At 39.0% G+C, this 19,690-nt stretch overlaps 1 protein-coding gene across 2 annotated transcripts; it reads right to left on the reverse strand.

Moving 5' to 3' along the window:
- Positions 1-1,274: 1,274 nt before the first annotated feature.
- LOC132998441 (aminopeptidase N-like) lies at positions 1,275-19,671 on the reverse strand. 2 transcript variants are annotated; one of them, XM_061068089.1, is made up of 21 exons: positions 19,590-19,671; positions 10,632-11,356; positions 9,832-9,974; positions 9,390-9,529; positions 9,022-9,148; positions 8,282-8,436; positions 7,721-7,834; positions 7,481-7,624; positions 7,188-7,253; positions 6,967-7,032; positions 6,698-6,873; positions 6,030-6,106; positions 5,272-5,405; positions 4,974-5,029; positions 4,747-4,894; positions 4,585-4,676; positions 4,353-4,463; positions 3,991-4,158; positions 2,462-2,602; positions 2,230-2,311; positions 1,275-2,126 (listed from the first exon to the last, which is right to left on the reverse strand). In XM_061068089.1, the coding sequence occupies exons 2-21, from the start codon at positions 11,225-11,227 to the stop codon at positions 1,974-1,976; spliced, it is 2,889 nt and encodes a 962-aa protein (XP_060924072.1). In that variant the 5' UTR covers positions 11,228-11,356; positions 19,590-19,671; the 3' UTR covers positions 1,275-1,973. The 2 variants fall into 2 exon arrangements, with proteins under 2 accessions (XP_060924072.1, XP_060924073.1); XM_061068090.1 differs by lacking the exons at positions 1,275-2,126; positions 2,230-2,311; positions 2,462-2,602 and having other exon boundaries at positions 4,089-4,158; positions 4,337-4,463.
- Positions 19,672-19,690: the final 19 nt, after the last annotated feature.

Raw genomic sequence — 19,690 nt, forward strand, 5'->3', positions numbered from 1 at the left:
TACTTCTTTGTTGAAAATGTATTCATCCTTGGCTGTTCAATTGCCTGCTGTGATGTTAAAGTGATTCCAACTCTTACATTAAGAAGGGATTATCCGATGATGTAAAAATGGCCACAAACTAAAAAAGTCCCTAAAACATTGGAAACTTCACTTTCAAAATTGATAGTTTCTGTCCTTTGAATATCTCTGATGATTGTCCCTATGCCCATTTTTTAAGCAGGAAACCCCAGATAGTGTCACTTGAGTAACTGTCTCAGCTGTGCCACAGGAAAAGCCACAGACGACATCCAATTTGACTTTGACATGTGAAATCAGCGGAGTGCCCATTTAAAATTCAAATTCAGCAAAACCTTGAATCAACTCATTATATCACCTTGAAGTGTCATTGTCACAACATGAGTTTCCAACTGTTTCTCCTCTGTGCCTAACTTTGCTCCTCATGTCCTGAAGTGGTAGATGTGATGCAATCTTCCATGGGAGAGATCTTCTGCAGATATATGAGCTAAAGAAAGAAACTGGTCAATGTAGGACAGTAACTGTTTCCCTTTTCAAAAACCACCTCCACCTCCGAGTGTTTAACACAGACTGTGAGCTTCTGGTTTCATCGCAGAAAGACCAGTGACTCCTATTAGTGTCTGGAGAAGAACATGGAGACATCAGGTCCTTCTAAACCAACTGTTTCATCTCTCTGTTGGCTCCTTCTTTAGCCAAAGACTAGTGTTAAAAGAATATACACATTATATATAATTTTTGTCAAGCCACATTTGGTCTAAAGGCCTATAGGTTTGTACAGGCGGAGTGAGGACCCAATTCAGACAGGGAGAGCTGAGCCTCTATTGAAACACTCCCACACAGTAACGTCTGGTGCTCAGAAGGGAAGACCACACTCACACTGTACTCTGAGGTCAAATCAACTCTTAAGAAATACTTGGTGAAAATGTCTAGGTAACATTTAGCTGATAGACTGAACCTTGTGATAGTATATAAATAAGAGGTGCGAGCTAAATTCACTTTCATCATGATGAAATATATTTACTTCATTACAGTAGTTAAGTACAGTTTTTTCTAAAGTAGATACTATCAAGATCTAGATGTCTGATCTAATCAGAGCAGGTATTTTTTATTTTACTTCATTAGGTTTTTGTGTATTTATTTGTACTTTTACTTCAGTAAACTGTATGAAAACCTTCGCCACTGCTTTTAGATGTACATGTATATATCGTCAAGTAGTACATAGTACAGTAATTCAAGTTTGAGCACAAAGGACAAACAACTTTAATAGAAATCTGGGTATTTTTTATTCAGTAAGTTCACTTTTTACAAAATCAAGTGCAATACGATTCTCAATGTAAAGATACCCAGTTTGCAGACTTAACATAGAGGGAGCCTCAGGAAATGCTAATTTAGAGGAAAAAAGCAGAGCAAAGAAAACTTTGAGGTACACACCAACACACAGTCACTCTGAAATGAAGTAAAACGTTTGTATGGTCAGGCAGTTAACATTCCTCCATGATTACTTTACTCATCATAATATGATGTAAGATCAGTCCCAGTGATCGCTGTAGCTGCTCTGGTGTTCCATACTGAGATTCATGGTTCATGTTTGTGGTTTAAATGGATTCAATACACTGTAGTAAGCAAGACCTTATAAAGTGAAGTATGAAGAAATGAAAAGAAACAGATTAAAGCATTTTGACAGTAGAAATAACTGTTAATAGAGTCAAAGGACAACCAGAGATGGCAGTTACATTTATTCATTCACCACTATGAAACATACATTGAATCATGTAGTCAAGTCATCTTATGCCAGTTACTTTACACTGAATCTGTTGCACACTGTTGTACTGTCGAACCAGTTGTCTTAAAAAAGGGACTGGTCCTTTGATGTTCCTGATGATTATTACCTTTAGTATTACATATCCCTGACAGTAAATTCAACAAGACTTAATGTAGTTTGGACTTCTCAAGTCTTCTCACTTGGACTCGTCAGTAAACCACCGCAGCACCTGGGCTTTGTTCTCTGCCACCCATCTGATGTTGGCTGTGGTCTTTTCAATGGCCTGCTCCAGGGCCAAGGTGGCTGAGCCAAAACCAACATGGAGGTTGTCCTCTTTAAACTTCTTCAGCTGCAGAGAGAGAGACAAAAAGAGAACACGAATGCACAGGATTTATGCATTTGCTGTCTTTCTTTAAGACTAAATATCCCAGTGAAGTGTGTGGGCTGCAAACCTCCTGTAGCTCGAATTCTGTGGAGAATCTCCTTGTGATTCCATTGATAAGACTAGCGAAGGAAAATGATCCTGTTCCATACCTACAACACAGAGAAGGACACTATTCACTACAAAAGATGAAGTAATGATAGCGATAAGCAACAGGAAATCATGTTCTTCACCTTGGTGAACATTTTCATTCACTCTGTATTCTTTTCCAGAGAACCCTCCTCTGAGGAACGGGCACTTACTGCTTGTAAATGTAGCTCCATTTAGCTCTGATGAAGTTCCAGGCCAGAGGCATTCCTACAACATTTTGTGAGATACGCTGAATGGTGGAGGTGGCGTCCTGCTTTCGGATCTTAGTCGGGTCCAGGGTGTATTCCAGATACCTGGCTCAACCAAATATTGTAAAAACAAAAAAACAATATATATCTATATATATTAATATTAATGTCAGAGGAAATATTCATCATTCAATATTTTACACATTTGTAAAAAGGATGACACCACAATCTTAAAATAATCTGTTTTCAGACATGACCTCCAGGTAAAGTCTGGAGAATTGAATATGGACAGGCTGCAACAGCAATAAATCCTCCGCATTATTCAGACAGAGGCAGGAAGCGATGTATTAACTCCGATGCGATTTTTTTTGACAACGTACAGACACTGGTGTTGGCTCTTATTACCACAAACTTTTTCACCGTGAAATATTTGTTTTTTCAGTTGTGCATAAGAAGTGTCATCACCCCACCCACTAGTCGCTGTGAATTCGGCACGGATCCCTCACTTTGTTTTCACATTGGATTTTCCTGACTTACTACAGACTTTATACCAGGGGTCAGGCAGAGAAAGTGTTGAGGTAATCCGAAGCCTCTCACTGAGACCTGTCCGTTCACACATGCACCTCCTCTGGGGAAAATACAGAGAATCTGCGGAGTTCAGTGCATGTCTGAAAGCAGCTATAGTCAAGTCAAATGAGCTTTAGAACTGTGTTCAAATTAGAGCTGGGTAATATGGCCAAACAGACATTGGTCATTATTTTGCAAAAACTCACATTATTTTTTCTTTAAAGTTTAAAGACTGATTTTTGCTCCTGAGTGAAAGTTGAGGTTTTAAACTTTGCTTCATGGACAAATAATGACTAAGACTTGACAAAAAGCAAAAGATTTTATCATCTGAGGAATATTGATTATTTTCTATGTCTCCTCACTGTGCTCAATGCATCACATTATTTCTATATAACGTCAATTTTAATTGCACTAATAATATATATATTGTATTCTCAAGCCCTTGTTCTGATGAATGCATAATGGCATGAAAGTCAACAGACAGATGTGAGTGGCCGTCGACAGGCCAAAATTAGCCTTAGTCTACAGTCGTAGATTCTCATATAAAAAATATATTTAGTTGAATTAATTGGCTACAAAACAGATCTTTGATTAAATCAATAAGCTCCTCAGTAATGTGAGCTCCGTGGGCCAGATTCAGTTTGTCTTTTGTGACCTTTGTAGACTGAGTCCTGGGAAGGATGCAGCCAAGAACTGGGACACAGCTGTTGTTTCACTCTTGATCTTTTTTTTTTTTTTACTGAATTTTGATCAGTGATTCACCTTGTTGAAAAGTATGGTAAATGACTGCAACTTTGTTTCCAAAGGATAGATTACAAAAAACTTAACTTTTGCATTTTTTTTCAATTGAAAGATACACGTTAAGACCACAAGTGTGTCATCCACTAACACAATAAACTATAACCACAATTGAATGTAGCCTATACCTGTTCAAAAGCCAAGGTGCCTTGGCGCAGCTCATGGCTGCCCTCAGCCTGGAAGACTCAGAGGCCAGTGTAGAGTTCTTGAACATGGTCCAAGCAAAGTCCCACTCTTCCACGCCACCATAAGCTATGGCACTGCAGTAAACTGTGTTTTTCAAGTTGGGATGGATCCTGTTAAACATGGAGGGAGAGATGAGGAAGAAGTTGTGGAGTTGGTGGTATATTGCTAGCTGCCTGTAGTTAACGTTTGCTCAACTGTTCCACTGTTAACACTAACACCAACTACACAAACAGGTAGTCATGATTTGTGTGTTAATGAAATGTGAAAAGATGTAGGAACTGACCGTACACTGCTCTGTACTCACGGGTTGTGACTTGGATTGGCCATCCACTCTCTGAACCATCTTTGGATCAACTCTCTACATTCTCCCACACCCACACTACAGGCCACCCCGATCGCATTCATCTGATTGTACCTGAGGAGGAAGAGGATTTAGAAAACTGGGAAAACTGCAATTGAAAAATGATACACAATAAGTTACGTGATATCACAATATGTTCAGTCATTTGCTTTTTGTTTGCTTTAGGAAATCTTACTGGTCAGTGTGGCCTGTTGGTATTTTGGTCCAGTTATCTGTTGTTGCCTTGAAGTGCTCATAAAGTGGCTGTATCTGCTTCTTGAGGTATGCCTAGAAACACATCAACATTAGTTTTACACTTTGCTATTTGTTTTACTGTTCCTGGCAAAGCAGTACAAACCTGTAAAGCTCCGTAGACCTCAGTGCGATCAAACATGAGGATGTAGTAGTTGAGGTTTGCTAGAGCTGACTCCCAGGGGATGTAGTCTCTCTCCTTGTGCAGGTATTTGGTGGTTGTCAGGGCTAATGTTGTACTTACTATTTTAGCTCTGCACAAAGGAGTACCATTATTCTTATAGCAGACTCACAATGCCTGGAATGTTCAACTCTTTAAATACATTTCTTTACCTTGCTAGGTTGAAGGCATCATCTATGATCTGTGCTCTGTTGATGACTGATAAGGCCTAACAGAAATGACACACGCAAATAACCATTCAGTAATTCTGCTGTGTGATAATAATGTTTTATTCTTTACTCATCAGTCATAGTGTCTGCAGTTTCCAAAAAACAGATTCATTGGTCAGATACAAGTTTAAGAAAATGAAATATTAAGAATGAATTCAAAGAGACCTGAGAATAGACATAAGGCACAAGCCAATATGTTACTGCAATGTAGCAAATATATTCAAATGGAAATGTGCGTCACCTGGTGGTTGGTGCTGAGCGAGGACAGAAGACGATCCCAGTTGTCAAGATCATAGTTCACCCTGAAGTATCCAGATACGTTGGTGTTTGCCAGCACCCAGTCGTTTCCTGACACCCTCATCCGACTGTTGGTTTCTGGTCCAAAATATATAAGGAATAGAGGCTGAAGACTTAAAATGTTCAGTTAACACATTGACCAGTGATTGAGACCATCATTCAGGTAGAACCACTGGTAGGTGAAGCCGCCTTTAGCCTCCACCAGTTCCCCCTTGGTGGTGTGCTGACTGGTTTTATGATTCTCTTAAATACTTCACACTCAACCAACAAAAATGCAACACTGTATCTATATTGCAACTGCATATTCACAGTTTTTTTATTAATTGTGGTACAATTGCTAGTATTTCATAGTACTAGTACTGGTAGTACTTATTGCATCACTAGGATACTGCACCAAACAAGGTGTGCTAAATCCCCTGCTCCCCCCTTTCTGCCTTCAAGCTTTCAGTGGCGAGATGTGAGGTTAACCTATCCTCACATTCCCCATTTCAACAAGATGAATTGATCCACTGTTACATTGTATCATTTACATGAAGAGCCCATGAGGGATGTGAAACCACTTACGGGAATTGAACCATACAATTTCATGATTATTTTTCTTTTTGGTGTATCTGCCCTGTGCTGCCCATGTTGCCCTTATCAAATCCCCCACTGAGTAGAATGTTACACACTGCCTGTCAAATGTAGAAGAGGTAAATGTACCTGTCTTCTGAAGAAGCCAGTACTGCTGCTGCTCCACTCCTGTCTTCATCCATTTAATGGGGACATACCATGTATAACTGGACAGAAGCATAGGTAAAGACAGTAACACAGTATGACAAGTGGAAAATTATTTATTTATTTTACCTGTGTTAGCGGCATATGCTCTAGGGATATTAATATTGGTTTGTTCGTTGCTCTGTCTGTATACCTTTCCCTATATTCCTTCACATATTTCAAGAATTGCCGCAAAATGTAATACAGACATTCATTGTCCCCAGAGTTTGAATCCCTAATGACTTTGATGTTTATCTCACGTTGACATCCTAACATGCCAAAATTAAGATAATGAGCAAGGGAAATATCACACTAAACATCAACATTGTAGCATTGCCATTACATTCATGTTAGCATGCACACATTATCAATTAGCTCAAAGCACCACCTCCCCTAATTAAAGCATCACAAAGCTATTAGCATAGGTGCAAACTCTTGTGAACACTTGGTGATTTATGATATTATAATTCCAAGACACAGCAATTCAATTTGTGTTTAAAACTGGAGTGATTGAAGTAGAAATGTATCCAAATGGAGGATAATGCATTTAATGATCAATCTCATCATCTATTGTCGACATGGAACCTACAGAATAAGGTGAAATTGCTTCATACTTGAACTGAGAGGGCCTCTCCACAACAGATTCTGGATCCACCAGGAAGTGTTTCTGAGTGATACTTCCTGTCCGGGTGTCAATAGTGACCACTGGAAAGCCCATCTGGAGGGTCCAGCGGTTCATGATGTCATGGACAGTGGCTGGAATATGAAAACCTGGTGTGTTGTCAGCTGCCTGAGAACAAACAGAGGGCAGCAAGGATTCAGAAGAAACACTAATTTTTCCAAGTAAAATGAAGCATAACACGTTTTTTTTAGTAGAACCGACCTCTTGGAGATGGTCCCAAAGGTCTGTATACACCGTGTTGCTGAAGGCAAATGTGTTCAGGTAGGACTGTGGGGAGATAAAACAAACAGCCAGTCAGTTATTCACAGGGGAAATGAGAAAGAATTTGATTCGATTTTCCAGATGAAACTCTCTCACCACCACAGACAGAGAGTGGCAGTTATAATTAGGTTTTGAGGTTGTATAACAGGGTTAATTCTCACACTGAGTCCTCTGGCAAACACAGGCTCAGTGAGAAACTCTGACAGCATCCTCAGCACGGCCGCTCCCTGACACCAACAAACACAGAAACCACAAGAATTTGGTTGAGTTGACTTTCTAATAACAGGGAAGTTCAATCCAAAGCAACTATTAAAACGTTTGGTTTACGTGACTTAAACGCGAGCACATTTTGAGAGATTCAAACACAGATGTCCCTTTTGAGAAAAATCAGGAGAGCCAAAATTGTAATAAATCCTTTCTGTATCCTGTATAAATTCCCATCATTGGAGCCAACCTTGCTGTAGGAGATGGTGTTAAACATCTCGCTGATCTGTGGAGGGTCGTTGACCTCCTCTTCTCGGCGGGACAGCGGGTGAGAGGAGGCGAGGGCGTCCACTTGGAAAACCTTGTGCACGTCAGATAGAATGATCTGGTCTTTCTGCAGTCAAACAGAGAGGTGGGTTAGTGCAGGTGCTATGTAATATATCGATGAGTTTGTTGATCTGTGAAGTGGTCACAAGGCTCCCTGTCTCACCATATTCCAGGTGGGCTCAGCATGGTTTGCACCCAAGTATTCTACGTACGATGCAAAGCCCTCGTTTAACCACAGGTCATTCCACCATCGCAGTGTCACCAGGTTGCCAAACCACTAACAAACAAACAAAAAGAACACACATTACAGAGATAAAGAGATAAACAAAAGACATAAAGCCACACTAACCAGTTACCCCTCAGTTGACCTTGGTTTGTGACAATGAATTAAAGCTTTTGGCAAACATCAGCGCCAAAGTTTCATCCCAAGAAATATAAAACCTAGAGTGGTTTATTTTTCACATCCCTTATGATGGCAGGTTTTTAATACATCTACGAGAAGGCCGGGTTAATTTGTCCCCAGGTGGTGATCTGTCCTCTTTTCTTTGGCAAAGGCAGGTTGAGAACTCAAATTAAATGTATTTTTTAACATTTCTGTGTAATTTATTAGAGTGGTGAAAGAGCAGAAGGATGCTGATTAATGAATATCTCAACTTACTGTGTTTTTTTCTCCTGCTTATGAAAACTGTGAAGACAACCATTTGGCGGTAATGTGATGGCCTACCATGTGTGCAAGTTCATGGGCGATGACAGTTGTAATTCTCTCTTTGTTTCCAGTGGAGGATAAGATGGGGTCATAGAGCAAAGCCGTCTCCCTGTATGTGATCAGGCCCCAGTTCTCCATGGCTCCAGCATTGAAGTCGGGCAGAGCTATCTGATCTAGAAAAAACGAGGACATCAGAAAGTTAAAGATGAATTGTGTGTAAGAGATGGACCTAAACTACAAAAGTACACCCAGCTAGGATCTATTTCCTACATCTGATCCAACAATCTGTGTTTGATTCACCAGCTTTTCACTTGCTTGTTTGTCCAACTTTCAACAAGACGTATTCGACAGCTTTGATGAAAAAACTAAATGTGAGTACGGAATATTTATGTAACATTTATGTTTTGTTGACTTTGTTATTGCTTTAGGCCGTGTTGATTGGTTGGTTGGTCAAACTGACTGCCCATCACTTTGGTCCAGACTGAAATATCTAAACAACTATCGGATGGATTTCAAAATGTTTTTATCCAAAGCAAAGTCTTGTTCACTTGTCCCGTCTTGTGAATTATGGAAATTAACTAAGTACATCATTCCTTTCTCAGGGCTGGAGGGGTAGAACTTTCCACGTAATGTGCTGTGTAACACATATCACACAATTTTGTGTGTATGACATAGACATGCTCTATGTTCAGTGCTTATTAAAAATGTTTGCATGCTAACATGCGTTGCTGCAGCATGTTTGTGCTGAGTTGACCTGCCTGACTTGGAGAGTGGATATGTAGCGTTGTAGTAGTGCTCATAGAACTGAAGGATTGGCCCCGTTACATTGAGAGCGTAGTCTCCCTGCCCGTCATCTATGGCTGATTTCCGAGCCCAGATTCGGATCTGCAAAGACACAACGGATAAAAATAAGAGAAAATCTCCTCCTTAAACTGTTAATTTACTTCTGAAGTCACAGGGAGATACAGTGAGATGGAGGATGTGACCGTTGAACCTTTTCCTTCTTTCATAAGATTGTTTTTTTGTACTTCTGTTGTTCTAGGATTAAAACCTCCTATTGTATGTATACATCTCAATGAAAATTAAGCTATGAACAACTCTGATATACCAATACAACCTTTCTTACCAGCAGATCGTTGTTTAGGTTTGACTGAATGCTGACAAAGTCACTGACGATAAATGCCAGCAGATATGTGGACATTCTCTCTGTGGGCTCAAATGTAGTTACTCTGACAGGAATGCCATCGATGACAGTGTCTGCAGCACCTGTACAGAAAGAGGACGAGTCAGACCTTGACACTCTGTTAGTATTAACAGTATCTGTTGTCCATGTTATTAATTATTTACGTTGACCCTGTCTCACACATTAACAAACACATGTTTGCTCAGAAAATCACTACTCTAGCTGTTCCCATTTGTGGTCTTTACATTGCAGTGACTTAAAATACATAATTTCTAGCATGTTTTTTTTCCGTTTCTATGTGATTTTACACATTTCTTTGGTGCTCACCACAGAGAATTAAAATGTAAGAAAAAGACAAAAAGTTGTTTTCATTTCTCAAACAAACCAATATCCATGCCGTTGGACAGAGCCACTTTGCTTTGGTCGTGAATGATCGTGACGTTGAAGACAGCTTTCATGGCTGGCTCGTCAAAGCAAGGGAAGGATTTCCTGGCGTACGTTGCTTGCATCTGCGAGGTAGCAACAACTCTGCAAAAGGTTTCAATCAAACATCGACCCACCAAGAGGAACATTGGAGCAGTGAAAATAAAGTCTCCCTGACTATGTTTGCCTGATCACAGATATTCCGATATTAACCAGATCAAGCCGATAGTCTGAATAAGACCCAGTCATGTGAACAGCATTTTCTCAGCAGAATAAGGAATTACGACACGTGAGGTATTCTGTCCTTAGTCGCATTATGTGGACATATTGCTTAAAGTGTCGTATTGGAGTTATAACTGTATTTGCGCCATTGAAATATTTCAGTTTACAACTACTTCATTACACATAACCTGGGTGTAAACAAGATGGAGAAGTCATAGGTTTTGCAAAATTACAAAGAAAATGTTACTGTAGCATTGTACTTAAAACTTTTGCAGGTTGGGGTTTTAAAACTAGTGGAATAATGTCAGACGTAATAGCCTAATGGACGCATTGACATGAGTATTAATCTATGTTTATAAGACTATGCTCTGTAACATGTGAACAGAAATATGAAAGGAATATTCTCCTGTAAACATCATGATCAAATTTATGTTTTTCTGAATGAGGTCAATAGTCTGAATGTCTGTCTCCATGTTAACGTAGTCATTGTCAAGATAAGAAAAATGGTGCACCACTCGGCTTTGCTGTGTCATTGCTTACCTCTTGACACCAGCCTCAACGTATTCACTCCTGTAGAAGCCCTCCAGGTCGTCCGCCAGCTCTCCCTGAAACTCAGTGTGAAGTACATAGGTCGCTCCTGCAGAGAGTCTGCTGTGCAGCTGAAGAACCAGAAACTCTGTCTTCACCACAAACCAAGTCTTCCGTACAGCGGGCGCAGAGACATGACCCAGGCCACCCAGCCTAGCCTGTTGCCCAGTGAGGTTCAGCTTATTGGAATGGATGATGATGAGGTCCGTTTCCTTCACACATTTAAAGATCACTGCTGAGCGTCCAGTGAAGATGTACAGGCCTTCTGCGTTGGGCTCCAGCCGTGGCCACAGGGTCACATTGTAAGAGACAGGAACCAGGGAGTCTGGAAGTCTGTAGTGGTCCCAGGGCTCCTTTGGGGTGAAGGGTGTAGTCGGGGGTGTAGGCAGGCTGGTGTTGTCTGTTGCTCCACCTCCAGGTCTGCTACGATTCTTGACTCTTTCGTTGTTATAAGCAACGGACAAAGCTATAATTGTGGCCAATGCACAGAACGCTAATACAAGCATTGCAAGGCCCACATTTTTACTGATGTAGTAGACTTTCCCCATGTCTGATTCAGCAGGTGAGAGCAGGACAGTGAGGAGTCTCAGTCCGTGTTTGTCCAGCACAGTGCGTGTCCTTCTTCCTCAGTTAATCGTTGAACTATTAACATGGCAAAAAACACATTTTCATAACACCTAAGGAGAAATGGAAACATGGGAATGCACAGGTCAATTAGTTTGCAACTCAGCGGCTGTCAGACTTGTAAAAATCAAGCAAAAGTGCTGTGTTGTTCAAAACTGGTATTTATGTTTCATTATTACTGTGTATTCCAGCTACAATATCATTTAACATCAGTAAATACATTACATGGGAAATTCTCACTGGTCAGTGCTATTAAGTTGCTAGTTGTTATTTATCCTATTCCTGCTAGAGGTGGACTGAATTATGTAAAGGAAATAGATAGAGGGCAGTTTGGGAGCAAAACCATGGCAGTTACATGATGTGAGAGAAAATATCAAGTTTAGCTAAATGAATTGGTTAAAAACCGAACTAGAATGGCACTCTGCAGAGAGCACAACTCCACCAACATCCAACACGCCCCTTAAATTCAATCAGGTTGCACCAAATTCCCCACACTCATACATATCAGTTACCTAAATGTGAACCATGAATTATTCCCTGGGAAAATGGTGAAAGTGTTAAAAAAACACTGTATCTCGAAATGTGAGTAAAAAATAAAATCCTGGATCCACCCCCCTCATATGGATCTGCACCAGGTTTAATTTGTTCCTCCCAGACCCATGCTGCATCATTTCCAACAAGTTTCATAGGATATTTATATTTATTTATTTATACCCATTTTGGTATAATCTTTTAATGACTGTACAAACAATGCTGTAAATGGCCAACCCCTGAGTGTGTTGGATTTAGCAAGAATGTGTCCTGCCAGTTCAGCCAAGTACAAACACAGCAACCAGGGGGGAACAGTGAGCTTGGCTCTGTCTGATGGCAAAAAACAAAACAAAACTCTCATTACAGATTTTCTTATTGCTTCAGCCCTATCTTTTAAATATTTTTTGCTATTTTTGCTAAGCTCTACACTAATCGGAAAGTCTTACACCAAACTAGAGAAAATCTGGTGAACAAATATAGTAACTAAAGTTAGCAAACAGACTGTTGTAGATGTAGATTTGCTGATAGATGCTGAGGAACATGTATCTTAAGTTTGTTAACTTTAGCCGCCATAAGCTACTGGTCATATCATAATGTAGCTATGGATGGATTACCAAAAGGGCCTGTTGGGCACATGCTCAGGAGCACAAGAGGCCAAATGTTTCCTCTTACTTCTTCAACTCCTCATCCTCTATTTTTCTCTGTCCAATATTGGCTTTCATTATTGTCAAGCAAATATTTACCTGTGGCCTATTTATATTAAGACATCTAAAAGTGCTTTCTCATCTGTCAATGAGGCACTTGATAAAACAGTGCAGCAATGTAGAGATCAATGTTGACAGTTATAAATTGTAGTGTGTGAGAGTATAAAACAGTGTAAAGCAGAGAATGTGAATTCAGTTTGGGACACTTGGTTAATGCATTGGCTGGAAGTATTAGAGGCCTCAGAGATAGTGCTTCAAGAGTCACCCTCAAGTTTTAAAGCATTCTGAACAGAAAACCGGATCATGTTATCCCACCTGTGTTTAAACTGTTCCAAAACCTTGTGTAAGCATTACAACATCAAGTTGTGGTCTGGCTGAGGGATACGTATATACCCGAACCTTTCTGGATTGCACACAGTCGCCTGTTGTGGTTCTCTGGTAACGTCATGGTGATGATTCCAGCTTGCTGACGAGGGCATTTCATTTCCCTTGGACAGAGCCAGCATATGTTTTCTCTTGTCTTATATGCTTTACTCAGCAAACCAGTTGCTGCTTGTAGAATACAATATAAGTCGTGTAGAGACAATACATATATTTCCATTGAGGAAACAGTATGAGGACTGTACTCTCACGCCAAGTAAATTCTGCACATTATCTTTGCTTATTTCTCTTCTTAGTACAAAACAGGATAGATTTAGTTTGAAGGATCAAAGTTGAATCTAGAATATGAAATCAAAAGCTCAAGTCACTTCTGTTATTGCTTTTCTTTTCTCATGCTCAGGCCTATTGTGGTATTATTGCTTTATTCCCCTTTGTTATTATTGGTCTGTCCAATACTATGATAATTATAGTTTACTTCCTACAGCAATATTTTGTAATTCTTCTCTGTGAGTTATCTATTTTTAATAATAATCAGTTATTTGAGCAATTGTCAGGTCTTTGTCTGGATGAATTTCTATCAACAAATGTCCAGGGAGGAACCAGACCATGTTTGCATCTGAAAATGGACTCTGTTTATAATGCAATAAAATGACATCTATTTATCCCATCTAATACATTTCCTTATCTAGTTTTTATAGTTCTACCAAACCCATCCAACATGTTCTGCTTCTGTTCTTTAAAAGTCTTGAAGGCCATAGTGGACACCACAATCTGCTGTTGGATTAGCCAACTCCTTTCGACCCAAGTGAAAAAGAATATTGCTTTTGTCAGTGAAGGGTAAAAGCCAAAATCAGCCACCAGGACCAACTCCTCTGGCCTACGAGGATCAGCACGAGACTGGGAGCTGTAAGTTGATCTGGGGAGTTCACACCAAAGGCGGCCACAACAAAGCTAAGGCCAGACGTGATGCTGATCCTGAAAGTCTCTACACCGACCTTTCTCTTAGAAGTCACCGTTACCTCGGAGGAACAAAATGAGCAGGCCAATGAGAGTAAAGGTGTAAAGTTTGCGGACCCAGAGGGAAAATGCTACAGAAACTGTTGTTGAATGTGCAGAGGCTTTGTTGATAAGACCTTCAGCAGGGTCTACAAGATGCTGGACATCACAGCTACCAGTAAGCGAAGGCCATATAAATTATAATCACTGAGGCAGCAGAAACATCTTCAAGACGACTGTAGATCAGGAGATCAGGAGAGCCGAGGGGGAGATAACGCTACCTGGGGTCAAACTGGGGCTTTATCAACCACAACTGCATCGCCTGGGCAAAACCCTGAACAGCCAATGACCAAAGGTAACTGATGGAAGTGTACAGGTAAAAATAAATCCTATCTTGAATAATATGTGGTGCCTGTACTTGGTTTATACCCAGGAATCCCGGAATGTATTAATTCTTTATAAAATAAACTACATTATTTAGGTGTTGAAAGTCAAAGATTTGAACCAGCAAAGCTTTCCTCAAAAACTTCCTTATGTTACTTTAAGTTTGCATTATAAAAGCAAAGCCAGATCAAAAGACATTGGATAGCATGATACTAAGTTAATGATCTAATTTGTCAAAGTAAATCCTCACTTTGACTTCCTCAAACTAGTGGGAGGCTAAATCTGAAAATAAGGAACATAAGAATCTATACATTTGTTTTTGTAGACAGTGATAAAACACCCTTAATCCAATTTTAATTGATTTACGTATTTGAAGAATGATATGGGGCTAAAAAGATTGATGAGTCTTTCAGTCCTTTTCACACTTAAAAAAGATAATCCACAGTTATGCCATGTGAACTTCACAACCCACAGGTAAGCCGACATCTGGAAATGATCTGATTAAACTCTCTATAGACCAGGACCACACAGGCGAAGACATGGATCTCTTCATAACACAAAACATTCTCTCAACCGTCTGTGCCTAAAGAATGAAAATATCTTAAGTCTATGGTTAGGAAGTTGTAATGCTGTAGTTATGCCCTGTGTACACTTACACACTAAATAACAACTACAATTCATTTTAAAATTACTGCTACTATGCACCGCTCTCTCCCACGAGGGCAGGATGCAGAAAAAACTGTTAAATGTTTTCAGGCTGGACACCCTGAAACTGTAGGAAAGTTGTAACTACATAATTGTATGCCTTTTTAGACCAATTATTACACACCATACAATAGTCAGAGAAACCACACAGTCTATGTGATATTAATAATCCTCACAAAAAGTAATTTGCAGTCAAACTATAATTGTCTGAAAATTGTTTAAGGAGTGATATGCATGTTGAAATCATATAATCAATGAATGAGTTAATACTAGGTACTAGTCAAATTAAAAAGCTGATAGTTGAGTTTTTCAACATTATAGTAGGATTATGTTTTGTGAAATAACATTACCAAAACACCAAAATTAAGAAATATATTTTTAATTTGCCGATAACTGGTACATTATCACAAACATTTACTTATAGCATATGCTGGTCCATTAAAAAAATGTTTGGGGCTATACTTAATCATTGAACAAATACAGTACATCATGCTAATGCATGGACTGGGACTGCTTGTCTTTGGTGGGTTAATTGATGGTAATGATGATGATGCTATACTCACAGTTGGTCATTCGGTCTTAAGTGGAACCGATTCTTTCCAAGTGTCAATTGTCAGTAGTTTGTTCCAAACGGAGTTGCAAATTTCCGTACGTCTCCTCTGAACGGGACAATCCTGAGGTCGTAAACTTTATAGATCAGAGAGATTGTTGTAAGTAGCTTTGAGCTTAATAGTCGCTTTGCGGCCACAGTGAAGTCGGTCACATCAGGTTCCACATGAACAACTTAGCAGATATGTTAAATTCCTTTTGTTTACTTTTCATGTTCTGAAACCGGTCAACAAATGCCTCGAGGGGTTTTGGCAAACTCAACAGCAATTTCAGTTGTCAATAATAATTTTTTTTATATGTGTTATTTCACGGCAGGCCAGAAATTGAAAACTGCTAGCAGCTCAGCAGTGACAAGGAGGCGTTCCTCACAAGTTCTACAGAGGTTTGGGATTCGTAGCCATTAGCTCACTCACCACAAAACTTGCCTTATCATTGTCTCTGGCAGAATGCAGTCTAATGAAGGCTGCTCGTTAGGGACACAAACTGTTCTGCACAGCGTTAACTTCATCCTAGAGTATTTATCCAATGAAATCCGCTAGTTAAGATGAATGTTTCCCTTTTTCAACACTAAAAGCACATCCCTGTAAACTAAGCATAAACTGAAAAAAGATAAAACATAAAAAAGTCTGTCTTGTACTTAAACTGTATAATTAATACTTGAGCATTTCTCTTTGAAAGTTCAACATTCTGTATCAACAAAGAAATACTTTTAATTAATTTGTGGTAAAACAAAAAACAAGGATTAGTCTATAGTACCTTATGAAGCCAGATTCCATCTTGATCTCCCCAATTTCCAGCATTACTATTGGTCAGCTGGAGAGACAGAACTCCCTGTGGGTTCTGATGGAAGCCAACTAGATTAACCCCTTACCTTTGGACTCTCTTACCTTTATAAAACATTCTAATAACATCAATATTGCACTGTTAATAATACACTGTAAGCGTTGAAGGATTGTAACTTGATGGAAACTTGGTATTTACGCTTGTATTTTTATTTACTCTCCTCTCCTATCAATCACAATCCTGATCTAAACAAATATTTAAAATCAATCAATATATGTTAATGGTTAGACTTGGGTGTAAAACAAGAAAAAGATTTGTTTCATACAAATATGCAACTAAAATCATTCACTGACTTAAGAACAGAATTGCTATTCTACACACAGACTTCTTTAAATATTTACAAATTCTAAATGTTGTACGATTGCTCATCAAAGAAAAGAAGTTGAGTTTTGGAATTATTTGAATTAGAAGAAATGTCAGTTTCCTTGTTTACAATTAAAAGAAAAACCTGTAAATTGTATGACATTCTATCTAAAGGAGGTCATTCATCTTTCCAACCCTTAATAAAGACTTGGGTAAAAGATTAATGGTTGGATGAAAATATTTGGCTAAGCATATGTGAAATAACACATTTGTCATTGACAAGAAACACAATCAAGGAAGAATTTTCAAAGACAATTAACAACTTGTCTTAGATCTTAAACTTTAGAAGGAACATTTATGCATCTATTTTGGCAATGTGACCTTTACGAGTTCGATTCACTCTTTAACAAAATCAGTTAAGGTGAACAAATTTGATTTAAAACTTTAAATTTGATTTTAAAAAATTATTTTTTATTACGATATCGAATTTAGCAAAGAAATGCAGGAACATTTTATTTTCTTCAACCATTAATTCGTTTTTAGAACAAATAACAGAATTTTTTCTTTACAAGAGATTAACTCTGGAGAAATAAAACAGTGGATGTATCTTTCAAGACCTTTGGTCACCATTATTCTTTTACTTGGAAAACGTTTCTAGAGTTAATGAATCACGGACAAGGACATTTTCTTTTATCAGGAGCTTCTATGGAATGTACAACATAAACTATAGACTAATTATTGCAATTTGCAGTTATGCATATTTCTTTTTTTTTGTTTTTATTGTTATCGTGAATAACTTTTTTTTCTTTCTTGTGTACCTGGATGCATGGGACAAGAAGGGGATGGGGGATATTATTGACTCAGTGTTCTTGTACGCTTGTAAACTTGTAAGCTGTTTACATACTGATTATGGCTATTGTACACTTTTAGAAATAAACGAACAAAAGAAAAACATTTATGATTCATGTCAATGATGACAAGTAACAGCTACACCCTGACTGTGACCTAACATGCCCCAAGCCAGAAGGGACACGGCTGGAAGCCATGTTAGAGAACTAGCTGTTCTATGTTATTTTTTTGCCACATATAAAAGTAATTTCTATCATGGGAATTTTTTGTATTTATGAATTGCCTCATGGGCTTGATCAAACTGCTGTGCCGGTCCTGTGCATTTGATATCCAGTGTGTGGCCGAGCGTTGAATCAGGGCCTTCGTGAGTTCTACAGTCCAGCTCACCAACACTGTGCACTAACCGGGGTCTGGTTTTACACAAAATCTTGAGTTTACTGTAACAGATCAGAGCGATTATTTTCCTCATGGATGACTAAAGGTTAAACAAATTTTGTTGTAGAGTCAGCTTGGGAAAAGAGTGAGTCATGAGAAAAAAGTCGAAAATAATCAGCAGTCTGTTGGATAAATGGTTCTAATGATCCACATATGTAGTTAGGCCAAGTTAATAAGTAATTCCAGCCAGAGAAATGACTGGTACTTTCTCTGTGCCAGCAGAGGGAGATAATCTTGTGAGTGGGAATGTTTATCTTGGGGGCCCAAAGTCACATATTTTCATGGAGTAAAAAACTACAACAAAAGAGCCATGTGACCGCCCCTGTTTCGTGGTGTGAGTTTAACACACTCTCTTCTCCACTTCCCTGCAAGTAATGCGTATTAGTGTTCAAAAGCCATGCAGGGTTTCATACACAGGATTTGAAATTATTAAAGGATTTATAAATATGATTGCATCTTTTCTTGAAATAGGAAAAGTTAGCAGAAGAATAAATATTGTTTTGAACTGGTAACATCCTGGAATAAAGCTTAGTCTGGCCAGTATGGAGAAATACATCACCAGCATGACACACACACTATATACATAATCACTCTGTTCTTACACTAAAGTTTTCCTTTCCTATTTCAACAAACTTTTCTCTACAGGCTCAATAAAGTTAATCTGGTCTAAAAAAAGGAAAGAAGGTAAACTATACACCACACACACAAACACACACCCACACTTTTGCATCTACTACTGTATCATTCTACCTGCACGTGGACCTGTGTAACCTGTAATCAGCTCTATGGTCTCAGCTCCACACAGCACTGATGGGCTTCAGCCAACTGGACAGACTGCAGAGTTTACAACCAGTGCAGCCTATGCTGGATATTGGCAGGCGATGGATATATCCAAACATGAGCCAAGAAGTCAAACTGGGACTTTACAGCATAAAAAACATTTGCCTCTTAAAACAAAAAGCATTTTACATCTGTGTTGCATAGGTGCTGTTTACTTTTTTGCACACATTTGCAAGTGTGGTAACTAGTCTTGTTATATGAAGGGTTTTATTTGCAATTGAAAGTGGTGGAGCTGAGAGAGGAGCAATGCAGAAAAAGAGGCAACAGCTGGATGCTATGTTCGTTTTTGGGGCCAGTGATCTTGATTGATCATTGGTTTTCACAAGCAGCATCACAAACTTGCTTTCCACAGAAGATATGTTGTCTATTCTACATTGATACATCATGCGTGAACATTCAACGATAAATATTGTGTAAAAGTCTTCCCCATCTGCCTACCTAAGTGTCCTTGGGCAAGATACAGAACTCCTAATTGGCAATAAACTGTGCTGTAAAGTGCTTTGGGTGGTCAGCAAATTTAGAAAAGCGCTATATAAACACAGACCAGATCATTTAAAAGAAACAGTGCAACATGGCAGCAACAGGAGATGCAAAATTATGTAAAACGTATACACATGCAAACACAACTTGCAACAAAAAGACTGTGCCATGGCATTAAGCAAGTTGGATAAATTGACAAGTTAAAGAGGAGAGAAGTCGTACTCACCAAACCCTGGGTAGCCTGATCCTGTCCAATGCAAGCCCTGATGTGAGTCTGCATGAGATGCACAAGTTGAGCTGGAGTGATCATGGCTGATGTGAAACACT

Source organism: Limanda limanda, chromosome 3 (assembly GCF_963576545.1).
Source record: "Limanda limanda chromosome 3, fLimLim1.1, whole genome shotgun sequence".
NCBI lineage: Eukaryota > Metazoa > Chordata > Actinopteri > Pleuronectiformes > Pleuronectidae > Limanda > Limanda limanda.

What these genes read in the sequence shown, in the direction of transcription:
- LOC132998441 (XM_061068089.1), bottom strand. Translation starts at nt 11,227, where the DNA reads ATGGGGAAAGTCTACTACATCAGTAAAAATGTGGGCCTTGCAATGCTT. An exon ending in GTCCAACGGCATGGATATTG is followed by an intron (nt 9,530 to 9,831) that starts GTTTGTTTGAGA and finishes CTTTCTGTACAG; the next exon opens with GTGCTGCAGACACTGTCATC. An exon ending in GAGAGGCCCTCTCAGTTCAA is followed by an intron (nt 6,107 to 6,697) that starts GTATGAAGCAAT and finishes GCTTCTGTCCAG; the next exon opens with TTATACATGGTATGTCCCCA.